Source organism: Protopterus annectens, chromosome 14.part0 (assembly GCF_019279795.1).
Source record: "Protopterus annectens isolate FY-2018-M chromosome 14.part0, PAN1.0, whole genome shotgun sequence".
In the NCBI taxonomy this organism is placed as follows: domain Eukaryota; kingdom Metazoa; phylum Chordata; order Ceratodontiformes; family Protopteridae; genus Protopterus; species Protopterus annectens.
The window spans coordinates 619,257,738-619,282,441 of NC_056748.1; the positions used below are offsets into that span (position 1 = coordinate 619,257,738).

Sequence of the window (24,704 nt, forward strand, 5' to 3'; positions counted from 1 at the left end):
AAGCATCGCGGTCCATTGCCTTGAGTTCCTGTTAGAGAATAAAGTTTTCTGCAGTTAGTAAGTTAAGTGGGTTTTTTCTAGTGGTGTAACCTCCCTTTCACTCTTCTGTCCCCTACCCTCCAACTCTGTTTTGATTAAAAGAAAAGAGACAGTTGCTAGTTTAGTTGTCTTTGTTGCGCCTGTTGGAATGCTCTTGGCGGGAATTGCTTTCTTTCCTCTTCTGTTTCCTCCTTTCTTTTCTCTAAAGTTGTGGGATGTTGGCGAAACCTTTGTTTCAAAAAATATTCTTCCTGTGGGCACAGGATTCCTTTATCAGATGCCCACAAGGAGTGCATATATTGTCTCAGCCCTGCTCACCTCGAAGTTTCCTGTGTCTCTTGCAGAGGTTTCCATCATAGAGCACTGGCCGGCAGGAGGAACAAACCTATTTTAAAGGGCCTTTTACTTCCTTCAGCTCCTTTGGCAGGTTCTTCTTCAGGGGCTCAACCTCCTTCCAAAAAAACACAGAGAAGAAAGGGAATACAGAAGACATTCTCTGGGGAAGTCTGTTTCCTCGTCTTCTGATGAACCTGCAGCCAGGGCTCAAAGGCATCGGATCCCAGAACATCAGGTCTGAGTTAAGTCCACCCAATCCTCTCTCCAGCCCTGACATCCTTTGCCTTTGGAGCTCTTGTCTCCTACTGCAGGTTCACCTCACAAAGAGAGATTTCAGAGGATCTTGTCCAGGCCACGTTAAAAAGCATCTTCTCTCAGGTCTACCCAGATCCTTTCAGAATTAGAGGTGGACAGACTGAGATAGTTCCTTCAGACGAAGATCCAGATGGGGTCTTACCGGCCCTGTCCCCCTACTGGGACACCATGGTCAGGCAGTCCCCCTCTAGACCTTTAGTTCCTTCTTTGATCTGACCTGCTTCTTTGGAGCCTTCAGATCCGAATGCCCTGAGAGCCAAGGTGTCAGAGCCGATAGTGGATCTCACTTAAACCCCAGCACCTTCCCTAACTTGCTCAGTCCTAACTGTGTTTGGGCAGAGCGGCTCTCCAAGCCGAAGTCTCGATGTCTGCTCTTAGGGGTTGACCTCTACTTCAAAGTTTTCTGAGCTGCCACTTACCTTTAGAATGTCTGTGTTCGAAAGCTCACACTGGCTTTCCTGTTGGAGCGGAGGGTTGGGGGAGTTCAGGGATCCTCTGTCCCAGTAGTTTCAGCTCCTGGAGGATGGTCTTCAGCTTCTCTGGCTCATTCTGCTTTCGAGGTGGTAGAAGAGAGTCCTCTCCATGCCCAGGAAATACTTGGCTCCCATCCTTTTGGATCAAATTCTCACCTCCTTGGAGTCTGAATCCTCACCACTGCCCCCTCAGGACAACTGCCCCAGCAAAGCCTGCAGGCACTTCCACCTTTGCAACACCAGATCTCCTCCAACATCTTCCCAGAACACCCCACTGAGAAGATACCCCAGAAGAGAAGGTGTAAAAGGAGCCACCTGGATTCCCCAGAGGAATCCATTGCAGAAGACACCAATTTCAAGGAAGAGCAAGGGTCCCCCAGATCTCTACCTGAGGATATCTCCTTTGGAGACGTCTTGGAAATCCTGCTCAAGCTGAGTTCCACACCTGGCCATTCAAATCTAAGCACCTCTCTCCTGTGACATCACCTTTACCATCAGTGTCTTCATGAAACTGGCATAAAAATTGAGTTATGTCCAGCTACCTTCAGTTCTTTCTTGCCTCATAGATTGCATGTTTTACAAGACATTCTAGTCTGGGCATGGACGCGACTTAGGATTCGCACATCAAACCTATTTTCTTTGCATTTTCTTAGAGAAAGTAGTACTGCAATGTTTTGAGTAGCAGATGGAAAGATCTTTTGGGCATCTCCAAAGCCAACTTCATGCTACTCAAGTTCGAAGTGACAAACTTCATGACACCCATGCAGATGGGAACTGAAAGTTCGACTGCTGAATCCTACACTAAGGCACTGTACGAGCACATCCACTCGTGCATGAATCGTGTCATCCCCAATAGAACCGAGACGCTCTCCTCCAAAAAAAGGAAGCCAATTTGGTGGACCCTTGCCATAAACAAACTTTACAACAAAAGGTAGAAACTGTTGCAGAAAAGAGGAAAAACCCAGGATGCAAAAAAACTCCCTTACCAGCCTCAGTAAGAAGTTGAGATCCCTTATAAAAATCCTCCAAAGCTAGTTACGAAAATAAAATTGCCAACGATTCCAAAGACAACCACAAGGCATTCTATAGCTATGTCAAGAATCTAAGTGGCAATGCTCAGATCTGCTGTGAGCTGCAACAGAGTGGCATTAAATATACTGATTCCGAGGATATTGCCAATATCCTGGCAGATTGATTCAGTGCAAACTTCACCCCCCTCTCACCCCCTAAAGGGCCCATCTCATTACCAAAAGATTGCCAAATTCCGGTAATAGCCACACAGGAAAAAACGTACTCTCCAAAGCTAAGGGTACAGCATCCATGGGACCAGATGACATCCCAGGCTGTGTACTACATGAACTACAAAATGAACTGGCACCTCACCTAGGTGTCCTGTTTAATCATAGCCTCACCTCCGGCTTCGTGCCCACTGAGTGGCGCAGCTACAGTTATCCCACTCCACAAGGGGGGATCCAACTTGGATCCCGGGAACTACCACCCCATCAGTCTGACAAGCCTGATCTGCAAGGCCATGGACCCTATTATCATGGAACTTATAAACAAAGACATTGGCAACCTTCAAACACTGGACCCCATGCAGTTTGGGTTCATGAAGGGCCGATCTTGTCTCCTGAACCTGATTGACTACTTCGAATCAGTCTCCAGAGCTGTGGACAAGGGTAAGGTGGTCAACACAGTCTAGCTGGACCTCGCCAAGGACTTCAACACCATCCCCCACACTGGAATCATAGATAACCTTACTAAGCTTGGCATTAATCCCTACATCACTCGATGGGTTGCCAACTGGCTTACTGATCGAACCCACACTGTAAAAGTAGCAAACTCCAAATCCAGCTCCAGAAAAGTGACAAGTGGAGTACCTCAGGGTTCAGTCCTGGGACCGCTCCTGTTTGGCATCTACTTCTCTGAAGTACAGGCCAACACTAAGAGGCTCTGGCTAAAAAGTTTGCAGATGACTGCAAACTGGGAGCCATTATTGAATCCCCAAATGATGTGGATATTCTACAAAAGGGCCTTACAGAAACAGATGCTTGGTGCCAGAGCCATGGGCTCAAGCTCAGTGCACAAAATGTATAGTTATCCCCTTTGAGAAAAAAGCATGTACCTGTGAATTATCACATAGGTGGCAATACACTAAACACGGAAAGTGTGATAAGAGACTTGGGGACACAAGTGGACAGTGGTCTCACCTTCGATAACCACATTGCCACAACAGTCAGGAAATCCTACGTGGCACACCTCATCACTAAGGGTTTTTCATCCAGAAAAAAGGAGGTCCATTGTCCCACTGTACTCACCCCTCATTAGACCCATTATAGAGTAAAATGCCCCGTTTGGTATGTACCTCTCAAGACATCTGCAACAACTGGAAAGGCCGCAGAAGTACCTCATTAAAAGAATCACAGGCTTAAGCAGATGCCCTATGCTGACCTATCGCATATCGTCTACTCAGAGGTGATCTCTGCCTAACACACAAGGCCATGTCGAACCCAGGGCTGTTGGACATGCTACACTTAAAGAAATCCCAATCCCTCAGAGAGACACAGTCCAGGGATCTAAACCTAGTCATCACAATGAACAAAACATCCTGGAGGGATCTGTTATTGACCCAGAGACTCCCCATACTGTGGAATTGACTGCCTATACATGTCAAGCAGAGCGCCTGTTTGGCAGTCTTCAAAAGGAACCTTGATTGGATGGGAGACAGGAAATTCACCCTGGGGATCACGTCAGTCGCCCTGCTAGACGGGAGTCCAGGGAAGTAAATACTGTGGGGGAAAAATAGACAGGGAATTGTTATGGCTATGCTTGTATAGGCCCTAGGGCCTATAGCCTAGTACTAACCTATGAACCTAATCTGCACAGAAGTGATGTATGCTGTCTAAACAAGGGGAGGGCAGTTTTCTATGTTAACATTGAGGGTGATGCCCATGTAGTTATGTAAAAGTCAGACCCTTGGAACATTTGACCACTAGAGCTATGATCTCCTGTAAGGCTTGGTCAAACAAAAGCTGCCACTTGCTGGGTCCCCATAACTCAGCCCACTCATTTCCAGGACTGGACTAAAATGGATTAGTTTTCTTTTCTTATTTTTTTTCCAAATCCTTCAACTCAATCCAGATTAGGTAGCTATGTATGGAGTCCAGCTTTTGAAATTTAAGAGGAGAGATCTCACCAGATGGATAAACTTTGCTGATTCTGAAGGTGATCAGTGGATCTGGACTACACATGTCTTCTCCCTTTGTAAATTCAGTCAATGAGGACATTATGACCTGTGACTCTTCCCCAGAGGATCTCTCATTTGGGGATACTCTCTCCCCTCATGAGAGAACATATGCAATTGACGGGCCCTTGAAGCTTGCTGCTTCTGTCTAGAAGAGAGCCATAAAACTCCTGAGGTTTGACCCACCACAACCTGTTGCTATTACCAAAGTCCAGGAAACCCTCCTTGATATTTCTGATGCATGTAACATGGAGCCAGGCTTCCAGTCCCCTGTCCCTAAAAGACTTGAGCATTTCTACTTGTATTGTTAAGGAGTCATAGCTGTAAAGTCAACTTAATTCACTTTTGGATATCCACTTTGTCCTTGCTCTTTTCCTTTCTCCTGGAGAAGACACATGTCAGAGGTCATGAGGGAGGTGAACCTTTTTGTGCCACTTAGTGGCAAAAAAAAAAAAAAAATTAACTATGTTTGAATGATAAGCAAATCCATTACATAATGCTAACACATGCATAATCCATCACAGAATGCTAACACATGCATAATGCTCCGATATATCTGATCTGTTTGGAGGATCACATTTCATCTGATTATAATGTTTGTGATCTGTGAAGAAGTTAGAGCCCAGTAAGACACAGAAAATAAGCATATGTCACACTGAAGTTCCTCCAGTAGGAATGGAACTTGATAACTAGTTTCTTTGAAGTAGCAAAGCTAGCTACTGCACAACTGTTCATGGTATCCATTCAAAAAAAATGCTAGTTGCCTTTGTAGAGGTTATATAGTCTACCATCTCTGTATTGTGTTTTAGTATTTTTAATTATGACTTAATTCGCCTCTATTGACTGTTTGCATTGTGACTGCATTTGGTAATGATCCTTGGATAGCAGCAGTTACTGCTAGCTTAACAGTACATTTAGGTAATAATTACAGCTCACCTTAGATCTGATGTGAATTTTCATTCTATCCTTAACTAGTGAGTTCAGATCTGATACCTCAGATCCAGCTCTGCTGTTGCTAAAGCTCATGGCAACCAAAACCTCTCAAGCTTCTCCCTTATCCATAATGCACAAACTGTGATTACTTCAGATCTTGTTTGCTGCTTTATGCAAAAGACGTGGTGACCGTTACTCTTGAGTAGCTAGTATTTAATTTAACATTTATTTTTCTGGTTCTTGTAAGTTAACTTTATTTTTCTCTGCTCCTTTCTATCCCTTACCTTTTTTGCTTTTATAAATATTGTCTCTTCTTAATATTCTTAATTCTGTACATTTTGTACCTTGAATACTATCTCTAGTATTCCTTTCCCTTGCTGCTGTACTTAGTGCAGATTCTTTAATACCATTGTTAGTAATCCTTTCTTTCCTCCTAAAAAAAAAGAAAAAGTTTATTCTCTATTTCTTTGTTGATCGTGGGGCTACTATTTTGGCTCTTAACTGTGGCAGAGAAAGGCCCAGCTGGGTTCAAAAAATGTCTGAAGTGTGGGCATGAAATTCTTCTATCGAATGCCCACACTTTGTGTATATATTGCTTTGGTCCTCTTTATTTACAAGAAGACTGTGCGATCTGTCATGGCACTCGAGAGAAAAAAGAAATTAGTACTAAAATGTTTACTTCCCTCCACATTTGGAGAGGATTTGTCTGGAGCTAAGTTGTCAAAATCTAAAGACTCAAAATCTCCTTTTCTGGATCAGTCTGCTTCTTCCTCCAGGACCTCAGAGCTTTTAGAAGAGAGACTTCCATCGGATCCAACCTCATAATCAGATCCTAATAAGAAAAAGATCAGAAGATGTGGTTCATGAAATCCCAGGAACCTTTCCAGGACATGTGGAGGAAGTTGCCCCCAGGAATAGGCGGGAACTCTAATGGGTAGATGCCTCCCCCACGGCAGAGGTGGCACGCAAAACCAGAGGTACTTAACTTTGACAGACCCTTCCAGCATTCCTGAAAGGAAGCCCGATTGCCCTACTCTGGAGGCAGTTGGGGGTCGACTATCCCTGCCTCAGAGAGCCTGCCTAAAAATAACGACAGATACTTGTGTGCATAGGATTATTTCCAGAGGTTATAGAACACCCTTTTCCCTTCCTCCTCCAATTTCAAGAAGAATCCTTGATGTTTCACCCAGTCAGAGGGAACAAGCAGCAATTCAGGTTCAAAAGCTTCTAGAAAAAAGTCATCCAAAAGGTCCCAGCAAACCAGATAGAATCCGGAACTTAAGATTCTTTTTAGTGTCAAAGAAAACAGGGGATTTACCAATTTTGGATCTCAGCAACTTAAACAAGTCAGGTAGATGTACCAAGTTTCAGATGGTCACAGTTCAGTCCATTCTCCCTTTTCTGGGCAATGACAACTGGATGTCCTCAATAGACCTTCAGGATGCGTACTGTCACACAAAAATGAACAGATGGTCCAGAAGGTACTTAAGCTTCCATCTGGGAGCCCGTCATTACCAATTCAGACTTCTGCCCTTTGGTCTCACCACAGTCCCGATGGTATTCAAATGTATGGCAGTAGTAGCAGCAATCTTGAGACTGGAAGGATTCTGGGTGTTTCCATATCTAGATGACTGACTCATTACTGCCCTGACCCAGGCATCAGTTGATAAGGGCAAGAGATCAGGATTTCCTGACCTGTTTTCATCTGCTGATGACCATAAACTGTAACAAGTCTCAACTGGAACCAAGTCAGAATTTGGAATTTATAGGAACACTGTTCAACACAGACTCAATGATAGCATCACTTCCTCCCTCAGGGGTTCAAACTGTAAGATCGCAAGTCAGAAAAATGTTCTGCAGCACCGAAATTTCAGCCTACTTGCGTCTTCAAGCTCTAGGGTCACTGTCCGTGGTGATAGCACTAGTGCCTTTAGCCAGATTTGGCTTGAGGATTCTCCAATGGATGCTAGCATCAGAATAGTCTATACTTTACTAACCCATGTCAAATCTGATATGAATCACTCGTGCATGTAGAAGAGATCTCAGGTGGTGGATTCGTTTGGATCAGATTCTGTTCCCCTTACTTTGACCGCATTTACTTCACCAACCTTGGATTCTGGATCCAGTTCCAGACCTCCTCTCACACCCAACAGGCATGATCCATCCAGATATATCAAACTTAGGCTAATGCCCTGCCTGACTTCTCTAATTCCATTAATAGCCAGACAACCTATGCTGTCTTCCAGTCCAGCTTATACTTTTATTTTCCTATAAACGTTCTACATGTAAACTTTATTCCAGTAAATGGAAAAGGTTTGTTTACTGGACTTATCAAAACAATGTTGATCCCTTTTTAGCTCCAGTACATAACATCCTTGAATTAGCAGCAGTATTGAATTTTTACATTGGATTTGACTGTTCCTCTGTTGGCTAATGAGCTCCACAAAGCCTTTTTGTGAAACATTTTTGTTTTAAGACCTCCCTTTAAAGACCCTACTCCCCCCATAGGATCTAAATCTGGTACTGCAGGCGCTTATTCATTCTCCCTTCGAACCAGCAGCTAAGTGTGACCTTGAATATCTTTTTGGAAGACAATATTTCCAGTAGCCATTACTTCTACCATATGAATTTCAGAGATTCAAGCCTTGTCTTGAAAACCTCCATATTCACCTTCTCACAAAGATAGTTGCACTGCAAACCAGTGCATCCTTTCTTGCTAAGATGGTGTCAGAATATAATACCAGTCTATTAATTTGCCAGTATTCTTTCCTAATTTTGCTAACAAAGGTGAATATGTTAGGCTTATTGGATGTCCACAGACATTTTCCATTTTCAACTACATAGAACAAAAGTCATCAGAAAAACTGACCAATTGTTTCTTTTATTTGCAGAAGGGAAATTTGGAAAGCCAGTTGCCAAAGTAACTTTAGCCAAGTGGAAAACTGAGTGTATTTCATTTATTTATAGCAAATTGGGTGTCACTTTACCAAAACCGTTACGGGGCCATTCAGCTAGATCCATGGCACTTCATCAGTTTTCCAGTTGAATGGATGATATATTGCTGCAGCAACTTGGGCTACTTCACATACCTTTGTTACTCATTACAAATTGGATCTGGTCTCCAGTGGTAGATCATCATTTGGTTCAGTGGTGGTCAGGAATATCTTTCCATGAGTCCTCATGGGATCCTAGGTAGCTGTGGACTGTGTCCCACTAGTTGAGTATGAAATGAAAATTGACAATGTCAGATAAAGAAGTTATGTACTCAACATAACATTCTGTCTGTGTTGTCTGTTTTCATTCTTACTCGACTCCCCACCCAACAACCCCCATCTTTTGAAGACTCCTGGAAGAATAAGTGGTTATAATGAGCTCCAGATATAGTCATCTCCTTCTTTAACTGCACTGCAAATGTTTCTTCCTACTAAAAATTAGCAAACAAGGTCTGAGGTAATCGGGGTTGGTGCATTATGGGTAAGGGAGACGCTAGAGAGTTTTTGGTTGCAACAAGCTTTAGTGAAGGCAGAGTCAGGTCCCGAGGATCAGATCCAGTCCCACTAGTTGAAGAATGAAAACGGACAACACAGATGGAATATTATGGTGAGTACATAACGTTTTTAGTTAATGTGATAAGTATGATAAGTTACAATTATCATAGGTTAACAACGTTTTCTTTTTTCGATCTTCCCTGTAATTAGACCCTTGCTTAAGTTGGATTTGCAGTTAGCAAAATCATATAACCATCTGTGCTAGACTGGCTTGCAGAAGTTCTAACAAACATGTTAGAGTTTAAAAATTCAAGGCTGTGAAACCCATAACTGAGAAGTGAGTGGTTCATGTATTGTCTTTGCCCAAAAAGTCAAGTTCCATTTCACTTCATGCATGTTTCATCATTCTTTAGCAAGCAGTTTGCTTTTTTTTTTCTCCCACACCTAGTTGAATACTAAGAGTTATCAAAGGTGAAAATCAAACCTTGTTCTTTGCGTTTTTGAGGCAAGCACCTTAACCATTATGCCAATCCCCAGTCTTTTTCTTGAACAATATGTTTTGGAGCCCATCAGGTACATAGCAGTGAGCTGAAGTGCTAGAGAAGTAACTTGTTAGGAACAGTATGGCATTTGATGGATTTCTGAACTTCTTTGTAGTTGTGTCTTCCTTATATTGGTGTTGGGTAAAAATGTAATTGAACCATTTATCTTTCTTACCTTTCTAGGAAGGTGGCGTGTTCACATTTGGTGCAGGAGGTTATGGTCAGTTGGGCCATAATTCTAATAACCATGAAATAAATCCAAGGAAAGTCTTTGAACTCATGGGAAGTGTTGTCACACAGATAGCTTGTGGAAGGTAAGACTTTGTTTGGGCAGATAGACCAGGTGTGGCATTTATATTGAGTAAAGGAAATTTTGTCAAACACTGAATCCCCACTGTTAGGCAGTGGCTATAAAGCTTTTCCTGGAGGAGGATGGCATTCACAAAGGAAAACGACATGATGGTTATGAAAATGATTTTTGTGCAAGAAAAATCCAGACTGTAGTAGCATAAATGACATGACTGAGAATCAGTTGAACTCTATATGGTGCCAAATAATGGATCATATTTTCGATTACATTGAAGAGACTGAAGTAACTTAAGTAGTGATATGATTCTAGAACTAGATAAAGATGGAAAAAAGCCAAAACTGTTTTCGCTGGAGGGTAATACCTTTGAAATTTCACATTTTTAACTTGACTGATAGAACTTTTGCCTCTCCTGCAGAGAGTTCTCTATCAAAACGTTTATTTTTTATTCCCACAAGCAGATCCAGTTTTGGAACTAGAAAGATTATATACATAAATTAAATCTTAGTGTGGTGTTTCAAGGACAAGGAAAGTACCAGTAAAGGTGGTTTAGTTCTGCCTAGTACTTTAAATCCTACTCCTGCATGTTGCAGTCAAAGCATTCAAGGAATGTTGTGACAAGAAAATTAGAACTGCTTTAAAAGAAAGTAAGTGTAAGTTTTACAATTTAACGCAAAGTGAAAGGCAAAGTTTGAGAAATTTAAGAAATGACAATGTTACTAGAATTATGAAGGCGGATAAGGAGGGAGCTGTGGTGGTGGTGGTGGTTAAAAGGATTATATATGTAGTATGCAGCATTTTTTTGATGATTCTGTTTTATGAAAATGTTAGTGTTATTTGTAAAAGTAAATAGATACATAGACTCTTGGCTTTACAGCTGTTTGGTTGATGGGGTGACGTCAAATCACATGTACGAGTACTTCCACACATCCAAATCAAAGATGGGCAAATTATTTGGAGTGCCCAATATTCATAAAGATGAGTCAAATCTACCATATAGACCTTTAGTTTTAACAGCAGCTTTAAAGCTTGAAGCCATTTCCAAATTTGTGAATAGAGCAGTGTCGGTGGTTGGTTAAAAATATGCCATTATGTAAGGACTAAAACAGTAAGAGTTGAAACAGAAAATTTATTAGTGACAGTAGATGTAAATTCACTATACACTGTTATTCCACCTGATTTAGGAATGGAATGGGTGGCTTTCATCCTAAAAGAAAGGAAGGAGTGCACCCTGGGTGAGAAGGTTTTTAGTTGAGTGTATAGATCAAGTGTTAACCAACAAATTTTTCTCTTTTGAAGGAAAATATTGTCATCAAAAATGAGAGTGGTGATGGGAGAGTGTATGGCTCCCAGTTATGCCAGTTTAGTAATGGCATAGTGGGAATCGTACAGTTTGCCCAGTCTGCCAGGATTGAGTCAGTTGAACACTACTGTAGGTTTATTGTTTTTGTTTTTTGTTTGGAAGGGTGGTATGGTGGAGTTGAACAAGTTTTTTCAGAGTATGAATGAAACACTAGTTTTTTGAAGTCTTCTGTCAACACCAGTAAGTTGGGCTTTCATTTTTTTTAAACAAGAAACATCTTTAAAGCACTTACAGCAGAGGCAATCATACATTTATATAAATTAAAACAGACTACACTGACACAATCCTATTTGCAAGCATTTTACATCACAAACCATACTGACACTCCCAGTTGCAAACATCATACATCACTTATCTACCCAGTCATTTTCAGTCAAACATTGCATAGCTCGTTTAATTCCTGCCTTCTTTTAAACCTCATTCCTACCCTGTATTATTGTTCCCAGAATTGCTGTTTTTCCTATGTAGTTTGCTCCTACCCTTTTCTAAAGATGTCACTTCAGTTTTATCTCTGGTACTATATTCATTAAGTCTAGTACAGTTGGTTTAGGTTTTGATTGTTTTTTCTAGTAATTGTTTTTTTTGGCAGCAACCATAATTGAAGGCAGCAAGGCCTTACCTTGTTTAGACAATTCCAAATCTGAAATAGTTAACTTCATTTGTGCATCAACCTATGGGTTATCGGATCCACATCGGATCCGAGCTGGCAGTTTCCAACAATTAAGATCCGAGCTCCAAGCTCCTCCCCCTTACCCATAACTCCCTCCCATCCCTTCCTGACCTCAGATCTAGTTTGCCGCGGTTACACCAGCAGCTTGATCTCTAGCTACCAGGTCTTCAAGAGTTTTTCTAGGAGAAAAAGCTTTTCTTTTTCGATTATAGTTAGTTTTTGAGTGAGTTTTGTGTGTGCATTACCTTTCCATTAGTTTTAGAGTAATTGTTAGCCTTTCCTCCCCCGTTTCTCGTGAGAGCGTTAGGGTGTGTGTGTGTGTGTGTGTGTGTGTGTGTGTGTGTGTGTGTGTGTGTGTGTGTGTGTGTGTGTGTGGTTTTTGGGGCCCAGTGTGTGCGTTTTTGTGTTATTATGTCTGAGGCCGCCAAATCTTTTTTCTCCAAGTGTAGCGAGTGTGGCCATAAGCTGATGGGCCACACTCTGTGCGTTATATGCCTTGGGGTTGAACACCTGTCTTCTGGCTGCTCTGTTTGTGCAGTGTTCAACCCCAGGGCTATCTGGGACTGGAGGTTGAAGCTAATTCTGGCAGGACTTCTGCCCTCGGACTCCGCTCCATCCTACGGTCCGTCCATGGCTCCTGCCACGCCTACGGGTACTTCCCTTCCCCTGGCCGGGACTCAACCTCCCACCTTGGGCCAGGAGGATAGGGAAGCCAGGAGGGAGAAGCGCCGAGAAAAACACCACAAGCGGTGGGCTGAAGCCTCTGCTTCAGCCCCGCCAGCCAAGCGAGCTTCTCCTTCCCGGCTCCGTTCTCCCAGCTTTTCGCTGGGGCTGGAGGAGGATGAGGCCCGGTCTCCCTCGAGGTCATCGAGGTGGCACTCCCGTCCTGCCTCGGTGGCCTCTTCTAGGTCCACAAGAAGCCTAACAGATGCAGACTTGGACCGGATGATGAGAAGGTTCCTTCAGGCCCAGCTGCAGATGGGAGTGCTCCTGCCCCCCTGGGGGGGAGCTTGACCCCTTTTTTCGCCCCAATTGCTCTTTCCCCGACCTGCTTTCTGGGTTCGGGGTCTACGGAGCCTAGTAGCGTCGGAGCCGGGGGAATGTCGGCGCTGATGGAGTCTGGTACTTTGGCGCCGACAGCACCCTCGAGCCTGTCTGGTTCCTTTTCTTCTGATCCAGGCTCTCGGAGTCAAGAGTTGAGCTTTGGATCTGAGGCGGTCAGTATGCCTTCAGCTCTGGCTAGGTCGGAGTGTACTGGCCCTTCGGATCCGATCGCATCGGCTCCGGCCCCGATCTGCTCATCGGATCCGAGGGAGGGTCTGCTCTCTTATCCTAGGGAGAGCAGCTCTCCTTCGGCATTCGTGGTGGAGAGGGTTCTGTTGAGGGATTCCAGGCCCCCGGCCTTGGCTACCACTCTACCCTGCACTCCCTCGCAAACTGGTCCGACTTCCATCATCTGGCCCCACGGACAGCCTGCTCAGACGTCCCAGATCATTCCCTTGTTGGAACAGGATGTGGTTGGTGAGGCCTCCTCGGACAGCCCCCCCCCCCGAGGAAGTTCCTCACAAACGCAAGTGCAAAAGGAGGCACTTGGACTCCCCTGAGTCTTTGACAGAGGACACGGACTTGGAGGAAGGGGAAGGTTCCCCAAGATAACCCCCTGAAGACATCTCATTTGGAGACATCATGGAGATGCTCAGGATGAGAGGTGGGTGGTCTGCCCCAAAGCCTACCTCGGACGAGTCCATGTTCCTGGAGGCGTTTGAAGCAGGCCCATCTACCTCTTGGGTGTCCCCTCCAGCCGATCCCCTGGTAGATCTGATCACTACCAGGGCATGGAAGGAGCCGGACACTGTGGAGCCCGTCCCTAAGAGGCCAGACAGACATAGACATAGATTAGTAGACCTAGATTAGTACTAGGCTAACTGCCCTTGTGAGCCATTTTAAGCCTAGCCAATTATCCCTTATGAGACTCAAACCCTGCACCTTGTGTTTGTAAGACAAACACCTTAACCATTAGGCCACCCTCCCAACAGAATTCTTAGCCCCCCCTCGGACAGGTCACATTGGGAGTAAGGGAACCCCCGTAGATGCCATGTTGGTGGCAGCAGCCACCAAAAGGGAACTGGCCCAGGAGAGTCCCTCGGTCCATCCCCCGGACAAGGAGTCTTGGGCGATGGACCATTTGGGGAAGCAGGATGTTTGCTTCAGCCACCTTCTCCATAAGGTCGCTGAACTACATGGCACACGTCATACGGCTCCAGCGGGATCTTATTAAAGAATACGCTGGGTCGCCCCCGGAGTCCATGTCGGCAGAGGACAAACCGGTGTACTCTACCCAAATGGCCACTCTCAGGTCTATTTCCAATACCTCTATGCGGCTACTGTCCCATGCTATGGAAGGAGCTGCTAGTGCTAGCGGAGCGGGCGTCGCCCTAAGGTGACAGGCGTGGCTCCGCACTGTGATTTCGTGGAACCCTTCAAGGCGTCATTTGCTAATGCCCCATTTGATAGTTCTGCTCTCTTTGGCAGCACCGTACGCGACACCTTGGTCCAGAGCGAGAAGGATGGGAAGACGTTGTCTGCTGTCGGAGTCCGCTTCTCTGCTCCCCAGAGGTCCTTCTCAAAGAACCAAAAGGGACAGAAGAAGATGTGGTTCCGAAAGTCTCAGCAATTCCGTTTCACTCCGGAAAACCCGTCTTTCAGAGGCAGAGGAGGACAGGGTGGATGCCGCCCTAGAGGCAGAGGGGGCTCGAAGAACTTTGGGTCCAGAGAACCTTTCTATGATCGGCCCACACAGCAACCCTGAGGGGTTACCCGACTGCTCCGCTCTGGAGGCAGTCGGGGGGCGTTTCTCGAAGCACCTAGCAGCTTGGGAGTCCATCACGACAGACCTCTGGGTGCTTCAAATTATATCCAGAGGCTATGAGATTCTGTTTCTCCATCCCCCTCTCAGACCCAGATACCTCCCCGATGTCCCACCCGGTCAGAGGGAGGCCGCAGCCGCAGAAATTCGTCAGCTGCTAAAAAAAGGAGCAATCCAGCATGTCCTCCCAAACCATACCTGGACGACTGGCTCCTGACTGCCCCCACAAGGCATCTCCCCTGCACAGCCAGGAATTTCTTTCTTTGACTAGCTCCCCGGGTGGGGATCACGATCCATGCTGGAAAATCCTCCCTGCTCCTGACTCTGATCATAGATTTTATCGGAGCCAGGTTGGACACAAACCAGCTCTTAGCCTTCTAAACTCCAGACCGGATGCGATCTCTAAGATTCCATGTGCAGGCCATTCTTCATTGCCCAGCCCCTCCGGCGGAATTGGTCCTGAGGGCCCTAGGCTCGATGGCGGCTACCATCAGTCTCCTTCCCATGGCGCGCCTAAATATGAGGATTCTGCAATGGACCCTCCAAGTCCAGTGGTCCTTCCTGCGTTATCCCCTGAGTCATCCTGTCCCTCTCAGCAGGGTTTGCAGGAGAGCCCTCTTATGGTGGCTCCAGTCTCCGGACCTCCAAAAGGGGTGCCCCTTATCTATGTCCCCTCCCCTAGCCATGGTGACCACGGATGCCTCTCACCTCGGGTGGGGGGGGGGCATTGTTTGGGCAGGACCGTCCAAGGCACGTGGAACCAGACCGAGACCTCACTGCATATCAATGTCCTAGAGATGCGGGCGATGCTGTTAGCGTTGCAAGCACTCCAGAGCCGCCTTCCTGTCGGGACTATTGCGATCCAAGCGGACAATATGTCAGTCGTTTGGTATATCAACAAACAAGGGGGAACCAGGTCCTATCCACTTTGTCGAGAGGCCATGAGAGTTTGGGAATGGGCGATTTCCACCAACCGCTTTCTCATAGCGACGCACATTCCGGGTAGGTTCAACATCCTAGTGGACAAATTGAGTCGCACCATCCTCTCGCCATATGAGTGGTCTCTGAATCCCAAAGTAGCGAAGCAGATCTTCTCCAAATGGGGTCAACCTTGTTGCGATCTTTTCACCTCTCCTTCAGACACTAAGTGCAACACCTACTTCGCTCTAATTCCCCCACCCGGGGAATCACCAAGAGACGCTCAGGTGCATGCTTGGCCCACCCGGTCTACTTTATGCTTACCCGCCTCTTCCCCTGATGCTGACGTTTCTGCAGAAAGCCAGATGGTTGGGGAGTAAAATAATCCTCATTGCCCCATTCTGGCCTCGTCAGGCATGGTTCCCAATATCTATGGTCTCATCTAGTGAATCCTCCCTGGATTCTAGATCCTGTCCCGGATCTCATATCTCACCCTTTGGGCCTGCCGGCCCCGAACCTGGACAACCTCAAGCTCGCGGCTTGGTTGATCCAGTTCCACTGTTAGCTAGGACTCCCGGTATCTCTTCCCCGGTCAAAGCGATCCTAGTAGCTGCTCACAAGCCGTCTACTAGGAAAGTTTATCATAGCAAATGGAAACACTTTTCTATTTGGGCAGAACATCAGAAACTAGATCCTTTTACAGCTCCGTTACCTGCTGTGCTGGATTTTCTGTCAGGATTATTTGATCAGCGTGCTAGCTCTTCCACAGTCAAAGTCCAATTGGCGGCAATCGCTCATTACCGTGTTGGATGTGATCTTGGCCCTTTGACCTCATCCAGATTGTGTAGGGCCTTCTTAAAAGGCACCTTCTTACTAAGACCTCCGGTGAAGGATGTAATTCCTCCTTGGGACTTATCGCTGGTACTCCAGGCTTTAACAGCTTCTCCCTTTGAGCCTGCTGCTTCGGTAGATCTCAAATTCTTATCCTGGAAAACGGCTTTTCTGGTTGCTATTACTTCGGCGAAAAGGGTTTCGGAACTTCAAGCCCTTTGTGCCAAGCCACCGTACTTGACTTTCCACAAGGATAGGGTATTCCTCAGGACCAATCCCTCTCTTCTGCCCAAAATTGCTTCTGAATCTAACATCAACCAGTCTATTAATTTGCCAGTCTTCTTTCCCAATTACCAAAATAAAGGCGAATACAAGTTACACTCTTTGGAATTGCACAGACAGTTAAGATTCTATTTGCACAGGACAGCCGGTCATAGGCAATCAGACCAGCTGTTTGTGTCCTTTGCTAAATCCAGTTTGGGGAAATCTGTTTCTATAGTCACACACTGTCCAGGTGGATTTCCCAGTGTTTTCTCCTGGCTTATGAGAGTTCTGGCCGGCCTGCTCCTCATGGAGTCCATGCCCATTCTACTCGTCTGTTTCTACCTCTGCTGCTTTTCGAGCTAGAGTTTCGTTGGATGACATTTGCTCTGCTGCCACATGGGCTTCTTCTCATACATTTATAAACCACTATAAGTTGGATCTGGTTTCCAGAGGGAGAGCATCCTTTGGCACTGCAGTGCTCCGGAACATCCTTCCATAAGGGCCTTCCAAGATTCAGGTAGCTGGGGACTCTGTCCCATAGGTTGATGCACAAATGAAGTTAACTACTTCAGATTAAGAAGTTATGTACTCACCATACCGTTCCATCTGAGTAGGTAAACTTCATTTGTCAGCAACCATCCCTCCCTCCGTCTCATTGTCCTCTTCGGATGTTCATAGATATTCCTGCTTCATGGTGGATTGTATCCAGTTTACACTAGGCAGGTTGTGATTGCAGGTCTTGCTTTTAGGCAAACTCGATCTGAGATCAGGAAGGTATGGCAGGGAGTTATGGGTAATGGGGAGGAGCTTGGAGCTCTGATCTTAGCTGTTAGAAACTGCCGGCTCGGATCCGATGTGGATCCGATAACCCATAGGTTGCTGACAAATGAAGTTTACCTACTCAGATGGAACGTTATGGTGAGTACATAACTTCTTATTCTGCATCATAGCTCAGAAAAATAATCTCCCCCATCACACCAGTCTCCCCATCCAGCATCTCTGACAGGGCATCCTGCAGGGAAACCCTGAAGTCTGCCAACTCACTGACCTCACAGAAAATGTCCCAGTTACCTTTTTTCTTCCCCATCACACCTCCAACATTTTCTGTCTACCTGAGGAAAAATTCTTTGGAGTCTACTTGGGTTTTAAAAATATCTGTGTAAATATTTCCAAGCAAAAATCCTAAGTCTTCTAGATTTTGTTGCATATTTGGGAGATATTTATATTCCCATTGCTTCTTTGTGAATTGGTTATCCAGTCTGCATTACCAATACTTTCTAACCTCCTATGATTGATCCTTATAGTTATCATGCAATATTTTCTGTGCTATACTAGTTATTCCTTTTTTAATGGGATCTTCTGTTTTAGATTCTACTAAAAAACACTGCCAAGTCAGTCTTTAGTTTAAGGCCCCCTATTTCTTTCTCTTTTGTCTATATGCTGATATCAATCCTTGATATTTGCTCCTAATGCCTTGGTTTCTTTGCCATTTTTCTCCAATAAATTCCAGCCCCCCCCCCCCATTGTCTGTCTCCCTAATTGCAGTCATCCCTATTGACAATCTCCTTTCTCAATTCTCGTGTTGGCTTAGTTCTTAGGGTACTTTCTGCTGCTTTACAGATAGAATATTCTGTATGATTTATTGTTCTCCTTAAAAGCCTGGATCTAAAATCCCCAGTCTCTCCTTGTTTCTTGAGCTCCCCCCCTGTTTCATCATCACTTTGAATTGTAGTTTTCTGCTTGTACTATGTATAGGAGCCTTAATTGTGTAGCTATGAAATACCCCTTCAAATCGGGTAATCCTGGTCTGGAAGAATCAACTTATCCGACTTGACTTTTGCCATCTTCCAGACCCAGGTTAAGTCCTTCACCTCTTTAACTGCTATCCACAACTTCTCCTCTGGTTGATAAAAATATGCCTGATCTTTGTATAAGATTAATGGGACTAAAAACATTTTAATTGCTTGTATCTTACTATCCATATCCATATAACAAGACTTCCATTTTCTCAGTTTTTGTATTGCCTTGTGTTTAGTCTCTTCCCACATATCCCTTAACTGCCACACCAGAATCATTTTTAATCCATACTCCAAAGTACTGCTATTGCCCTTGTTTTAGTGTCATTAATTTTGTATCCCAAAAAGATTTGAAATGGTCTCAAAATGTTCCACAACACTGTAATGCCTTTCAGGTTTTGTCAGGTAATAAATATCATCTGCAAACAGAGCCAGCTTTTCTTGACTACCATACCAATTATATCCTTGAATTTAAGTCTCTTATTTTATTTGCCAATGGTTCTAAATATAATGCAAATAACAAAGGGGGGAAGGGACACACTGCCTAGTTCCTCTACTCAAGCAGAAATTATCAGAGAGGATCCCATCCACTTTTGCCTCCGATCCCTCATATATCCTCCTAATCAGTCTTGTATTTTTTTCAGGAAATGCAAATGCTTCCATTGCTGTGCTCAAAGTCCCAACTTACTCTGCTAAATACTTACTTTGCATCAAAACCCACCAGTAACAATGGTATTTTCTTGCATTCTGCTTCCCTCTGGACTATCGATGTTATGTTAATGATATTAAATGTTTGCCTCCCTTCAGAAAACCACATTGATCCATAGCTATCAATTGTGGCATTACTTTTGCCATTCTTTTAGCCATTATAGACATGAATGCTTTATAATCATGTTTTGGTGTTGAAATTGGCCTGTATGAAGCTGTATGATGGATCTTTACCTTCTTTAGGTATTACAGCTACCACTGCTTTCTTCCAGGATGTTGGTACTGCTCCTCCTGTTAAAATACTGTTAAGCAAAACTTTCAGATCTTTATCAGTTTTTTCCCTCCTAGCTTCCAAACTTCCAAAGGAATACCATCAGTTCTTGGCGACTTTTGTGTAGATTGGTTATACATCACAATTTGTATCTCATCTCCTCCTATCCTGTTAGTAATTGTGCCTCATCTCCCTCTAACATTGGCATATTTAATTCTTCCATAAACATTTCCGTTTGTATCTTCTCTTGATGTCTGAAATATTTCTAATACCTCTACAGGATCTCTTGTTAGCTTCCTTGTTATCGGCTCCACTAAGCTTGGTGACAGCTCTTTATACTTTGTTGCCTGACTTGTGCTAAACGTTTTTGTACTCTTATCAAAAAACAGTTGCTCAACAGCAGTCTTTCTAAACTTGTGTATATTAACAAGTTAATCCCTTACTTTCTGCTTAGCATTCTGCAGTTGATCTACTTGTTCTGTGCCCTATTCTGTAATACTTTAACATTTGTCAGTCCCTCTAAATAATTCTTGATACTTCTTAACCATAGCTCCCTTTCTTTTATTTCCACCCTATTTTTAAACTCGACCTTAATTTTATCCCCCTCCCTAGCCATATTTTCAGAAGTAATTGGTGTACTCTCGAATAGCTGCTGAATAATCTCCACTACCCATTCCTTGTATTCCTCCTTTCAGCAGATAGGTGGGAAGGTGCCAGTGTCTCATTTCATTACCTTGTCATTTTATTTTAGCTATTACTGGCACATAATCTGAAATAGTTATTGGGTGCGTATCAAGACCTTCAGTTAAATGCACATGTTCCTGTGAAATGTAAATTCTGTCTAGTCTAGCCCAGTTTTTATATCTAGATTGAATTTAGAAATTATTCCCCAAAACTCCTATTACTGAATTCACATCTCCAATGGAAAATATTTTTGTAAATTGCTTCAAAAATCTATCCTCCTTTGTTATACTTTCCCTTCTGGGCCCCCAGACACCTCTTCACTGCTGCAAATCAAATTTCATTCTCCACCTGCAAGTAATATTCCTTGCTTTAAACTGATTTCTCCCAGGATTTTCTTATGCTCCATCATAGCAGTTTTAGGTGGAATATAAATACATGCCAGTGTAATCCTCCTCCGTTGCCAGTAGCCCGTTAGCACTACAGATCTGCCATTATGTTTTTTGTTCTCTTCTATCACTATTGGAGCTCATTTTGCAGTTAATATAAGTACTCCTCTTTTCCTTTGTCCCAGATATTCTGCCGAATAACCATACTGAAAACCTTTCTTTATCAAAATTGTATGTTCAGTTCTTTCCAAGTGTCTCCTGTAACATAGCCTCTTGCACTCTGTTTTTAAGTTCACTAGTCCTTTCTTTTTTGTATTTGTCTGTGAGACCATTGACATTTAAAGACATTACAGAAAGCATCATTGTATTAAAATGTTATTATGCCCACCTTTTATGTATAACATTTTTTTTGTTAAATGTCTAGTTCCAGCTTTTGTGTTACATGCATGCACTTGTCGGCAGGTTGAACTTTTATACATTTGTTTCTCGTCATATACTGAGCCTATGTCACATCTTACAAAGCTTTGTTTTATTGAAAGCCCTCAAATAAAAAAAGCATACATAGCCCCCAATACCCTTCTAAAATGTATTGATGTAATACTAGCACACAAAACTGTGCACATCTTCAAATATTGAAGTTTTACCCTCGTAATAGGAACAAATGTCCCAAACTGACAGCCACACTCACAGTCTAGAGTTAACCTAAAAGAAAGGTTATACATACTAAGATGCATGGTGCACCCAGTACTTCTACTTAGTGCTATCTGGTTTTGACTTATCTTTATATCTTTCCCAGCTGGGAAAACCCCCTGAATGTTTTCAGAAAACATTATCTCCTAGCCAGTTTCTCGCTTTATTTCTCCAGCTAGTCACTCTCCACCAGACTGCAACCAATTTCTCTCTCAGATTGCCTCCATGGAGACATGAGAATCACAGACAGATGTTCATAGTGTTACCCTGCTGCAGTCATCACACTTGGGTTATCCTGTCGTCAGGCGGTCCCGCAGTTGGCCGGAATTACAAAGTCTTGGTCCGGCGTCTGTTGCTGTCGCTTCTTCCCTGACATCAGTGCGCCAGGGATATATGTAATGCATCCAACGCCATTTTCTTCAGTCTTTCTTGCCACGCGGTGCCTGAAGTAGAAGCAGTTCGCAAGTGCCGGTCAGCCGACTCCTGAGATTTTCGAAGTCGAATTTCCAATCCGAAGTCTTCAGTAAAGCTAAGTACCCCGTTGGGGAAACTCTTCTTGCCTCAGACCGATGTCAGAAAAAGTTAACCATTGTATTTCTTGTGGGAAGCAAATACCTCATAAGGATTTTCATTCTTACTGCATACCTTGCCTAGGCCCAGACCACGACGTCACTGGTTGTCGTTTTTGTGCTAGGTTTAATAAGCGTACTATAAAAAGACGCTTTGATTTAGCACAACACTACTTCGGTAAAATATTTAACTACACTATGCCGTCGGAGCAACCGACTACCGGCGTGCACAAAAAAACGCAAGGATAAGGACAGGCAGCCTAGACCCAAGCCAGACTCCGAGGCCTCGACTGGTCCGGTCTCCAGTTCACCGGTCTTCAGTGAGGCACCGATGCAGCCCCTGACTACCGCAGATCTGTAACCCGAGACAGCTTCGGAGCTTTTGGCGGAGAGTACTAGGCCGCAGCCATTTTGTTTAGCCCCTACCGACAACACGGCTGAAAAAGATGTCGGTGCTGCAGAAACACCTTCGGTTTCTGAAGGCGTCTTCAGACCGACGACGCTCACCATAAAAAGTTATCCTAAGACTAAGACTCCTATTAAACCAAAAAATACTGCACTTCAGTCTTCAGTTCAAGGCCCCATGCCGAAGAAACAGATGCTCAAAATGGCTGAATATTTGATCTCTTTAATCAGGGGTTCCCAACCCCCACCCGACAAAAGGCCTAGACAAGAGGAAGATTATGCCTCCTCTGAACAGGTGTCTTATTTCCTCATGCTCCTCTGAGTACCAGGATTACTCCTTTTCACCTTATGAAGATTCTGATGGTGAGGATTCCATTCCCTCAGCTTCTCCTCCTGAAGACTACTCCTTTGGGGAAACTTTACACACTATGAGGGAACATTTTCACTGGGAAGGTCAGGACTACTCTGACTCAAAGAAAAGGCTCAGAGAGTTTATTTTACTCCCCCAGCACAGACCACTTGCCATCCCCCCAATTTAACACATTGTGGATGATGTTTTCTTAGAATCCAGTTTAAACCCAGATTCTCTGCCTCCTGCCCCGGCCAAACCTGACAGATACTATAGAGTGCCTGATTCCCACACATTTCTTTATAAAAGCCCTGTTGCTGATCCAGAGACTATCTCCCAGGGTCCCAAAGGGGCTAAGGCTTCTATGGCAAAAAATCCTGTTCCCTCTGAAAGGGACTCCAGAGCACTAGACAGGTGGGGGAAAAAGGTTTACACCTCAGCCACTCTAGCTGTGAGGGCACTAAATTGCCAATTTCACATGCTAAAATATCAGCAATTTATAATCTCTCAGTTAAAACAAAAAATTAGCACACTCCCTCAACAATCTGAATTGAAAGAAATGCAGGATCTGTTGCATGCAACTGAACAGGTGGGCAAACATACTTTACAATGTGGGTTTGATTCTTTCGAGGCTTCCTGCAGAGCAGCTGTCACTGGATCTGTTATACGTAGGCATGCTTGGTTAAAGGAACAAACTCTGCCTGATCATGTTAAAGCAAAGCTTCTAGATGCTCCCTTACAGCAGGATGTTCTTTTTGGAGTTAAAGCAGAAGAAGTCTTAAAGAAAATGGAGGATAAGGCAAAATATATGCAGACAGTCAAAGATTTCCTACAGGTACAGCCCCCTCGCTTCAGCAGAAATTGGCCAACAAAAAATTGGTCCTTTCCAGCTTCTGACAGGACCACAGAGGGGTAAATACAGACGTCCAAGAGGCAGAGGATAACCACAAGCCCAGTACAAACCTAGTCAATGGGGCACTACAACACAGACGGGAGGAGAAGACAGGTCCCAAACTACCAGAAGGCAAACTCAATGACTTGCACCTCATCTGGCCAAGCAACACTCTCTTGGCAGCCCCCTTGGGAGGAAAACTCGCACTTTTTTCAGACAACTGGCACATTGTCACAAAGGACAAATGGGTCCTAGACATAATTTCACGAGGATACAGATTCCATTTTCACACCTTGCCAATGAAAAGAGAAATGCCAAACCTGCCACAAAATCAACGGGCAGAGGCACAAAAACAAATTACAGCTCTCATGGACATGAGAGCCATTCAACTGGTACCTACTCGAGAGCAAGGCCAAGGATTTTACTCAAGACTCTTTCTAGTTCCCAGAAATGACAATGCCTGGAGACCAATTCTGGATCTGTCAATTCTAAACACCTTCTTACAAGTACCCAAATTCAAGATGCAATAACTACAGCAGCTTCTTCCCATGTTTGGCAAGAAAGCATGGCTAGTAATGTTGGACCTCAAGGTGGCATACCTGCATGTCCCTATCGGACAAAGTTGCAGAAGATACCTCCGTTTCATTGCAGGTTCAACCCATTACCAATTCTCTGCACTACCCTTTGGCTTATCTACTGCGTCCAGGGTCTTCACAAAATGCCTGGCACCAGTAATTGCATACTGCAGACAAAGAGGAATTCAAATATACCCATACCGGGACGACTGCCTCATCCAAGCAGAAAGCAAGGACATCCTCTTGCAACATCTGGCTTTTGTAAAACATCTTCTAAGTTGCCTGGGGTACACAGTAAACGAAAAGAAATCAAAACTAGTACCCTCACAAAACATGACATTGCTGGGTGCCAGCTTGAATACAACGGCCCAGAAGGCTTATCTGACGCCAGACAAACAACTACAACTGACTCAATATTTGAAAACAATGGCAACAAAACCCAACTACCTGCAAGAAAAATTCTGCAGGCCTTGGGCTTCATGGCATCTTGCACACGACTAATACCATTTGCAAAGCTGCATATGAGGAAATTACAGTGGTACCTAAAAAGTGTATGGTCTCAACATAGCCACAGCTTGGACACAATGATATCTCTCATTCCCTGCCTACAACAGGAGTTTCAATGGTGGTCACAGGCATGTCACCTCAACAAGCGTCAGCCTTTCACCTTGCACCCAGCCAGGCAAACTATGACAACAGATGCATCAGACTACACCTGGGGGCACACATGGCAGGACAAGTGTGTTCAAGGCGTATGGACTGCAGATCAAAGGAATCTGAACATCAATCA

At 44.3% G+C, this 24,704-nt stretch overlaps 1 protein-coding gene across 4 annotated transcripts in view; it reads left to right on the top strand.

The window, feature by feature from the left end:
* Positions 1 to 24,704, top strand: part of HERC4 (HECT and RLD domain containing E3 ubiquitin protein ligase 4) — a 3,175,640-nt gene that overhangs the window by 361,280 nt on the left and 2,789,656 nt on the right. For all 4 annotated transcript variants that reach the window (XM_044056374.1, XM_044056377.1, XM_044056376.1 and 1 more), the window contains one exon: positions 9,554 to 9,684. In XM_044056374.1, coding sequence (XP_043912309.1) covers positions 9,554 to 9,684 — 131 coding nt within the window. The remainder of the gene's footprint in view (positions 1 to 9,553; positions 9,685 to 24,704) is intronic.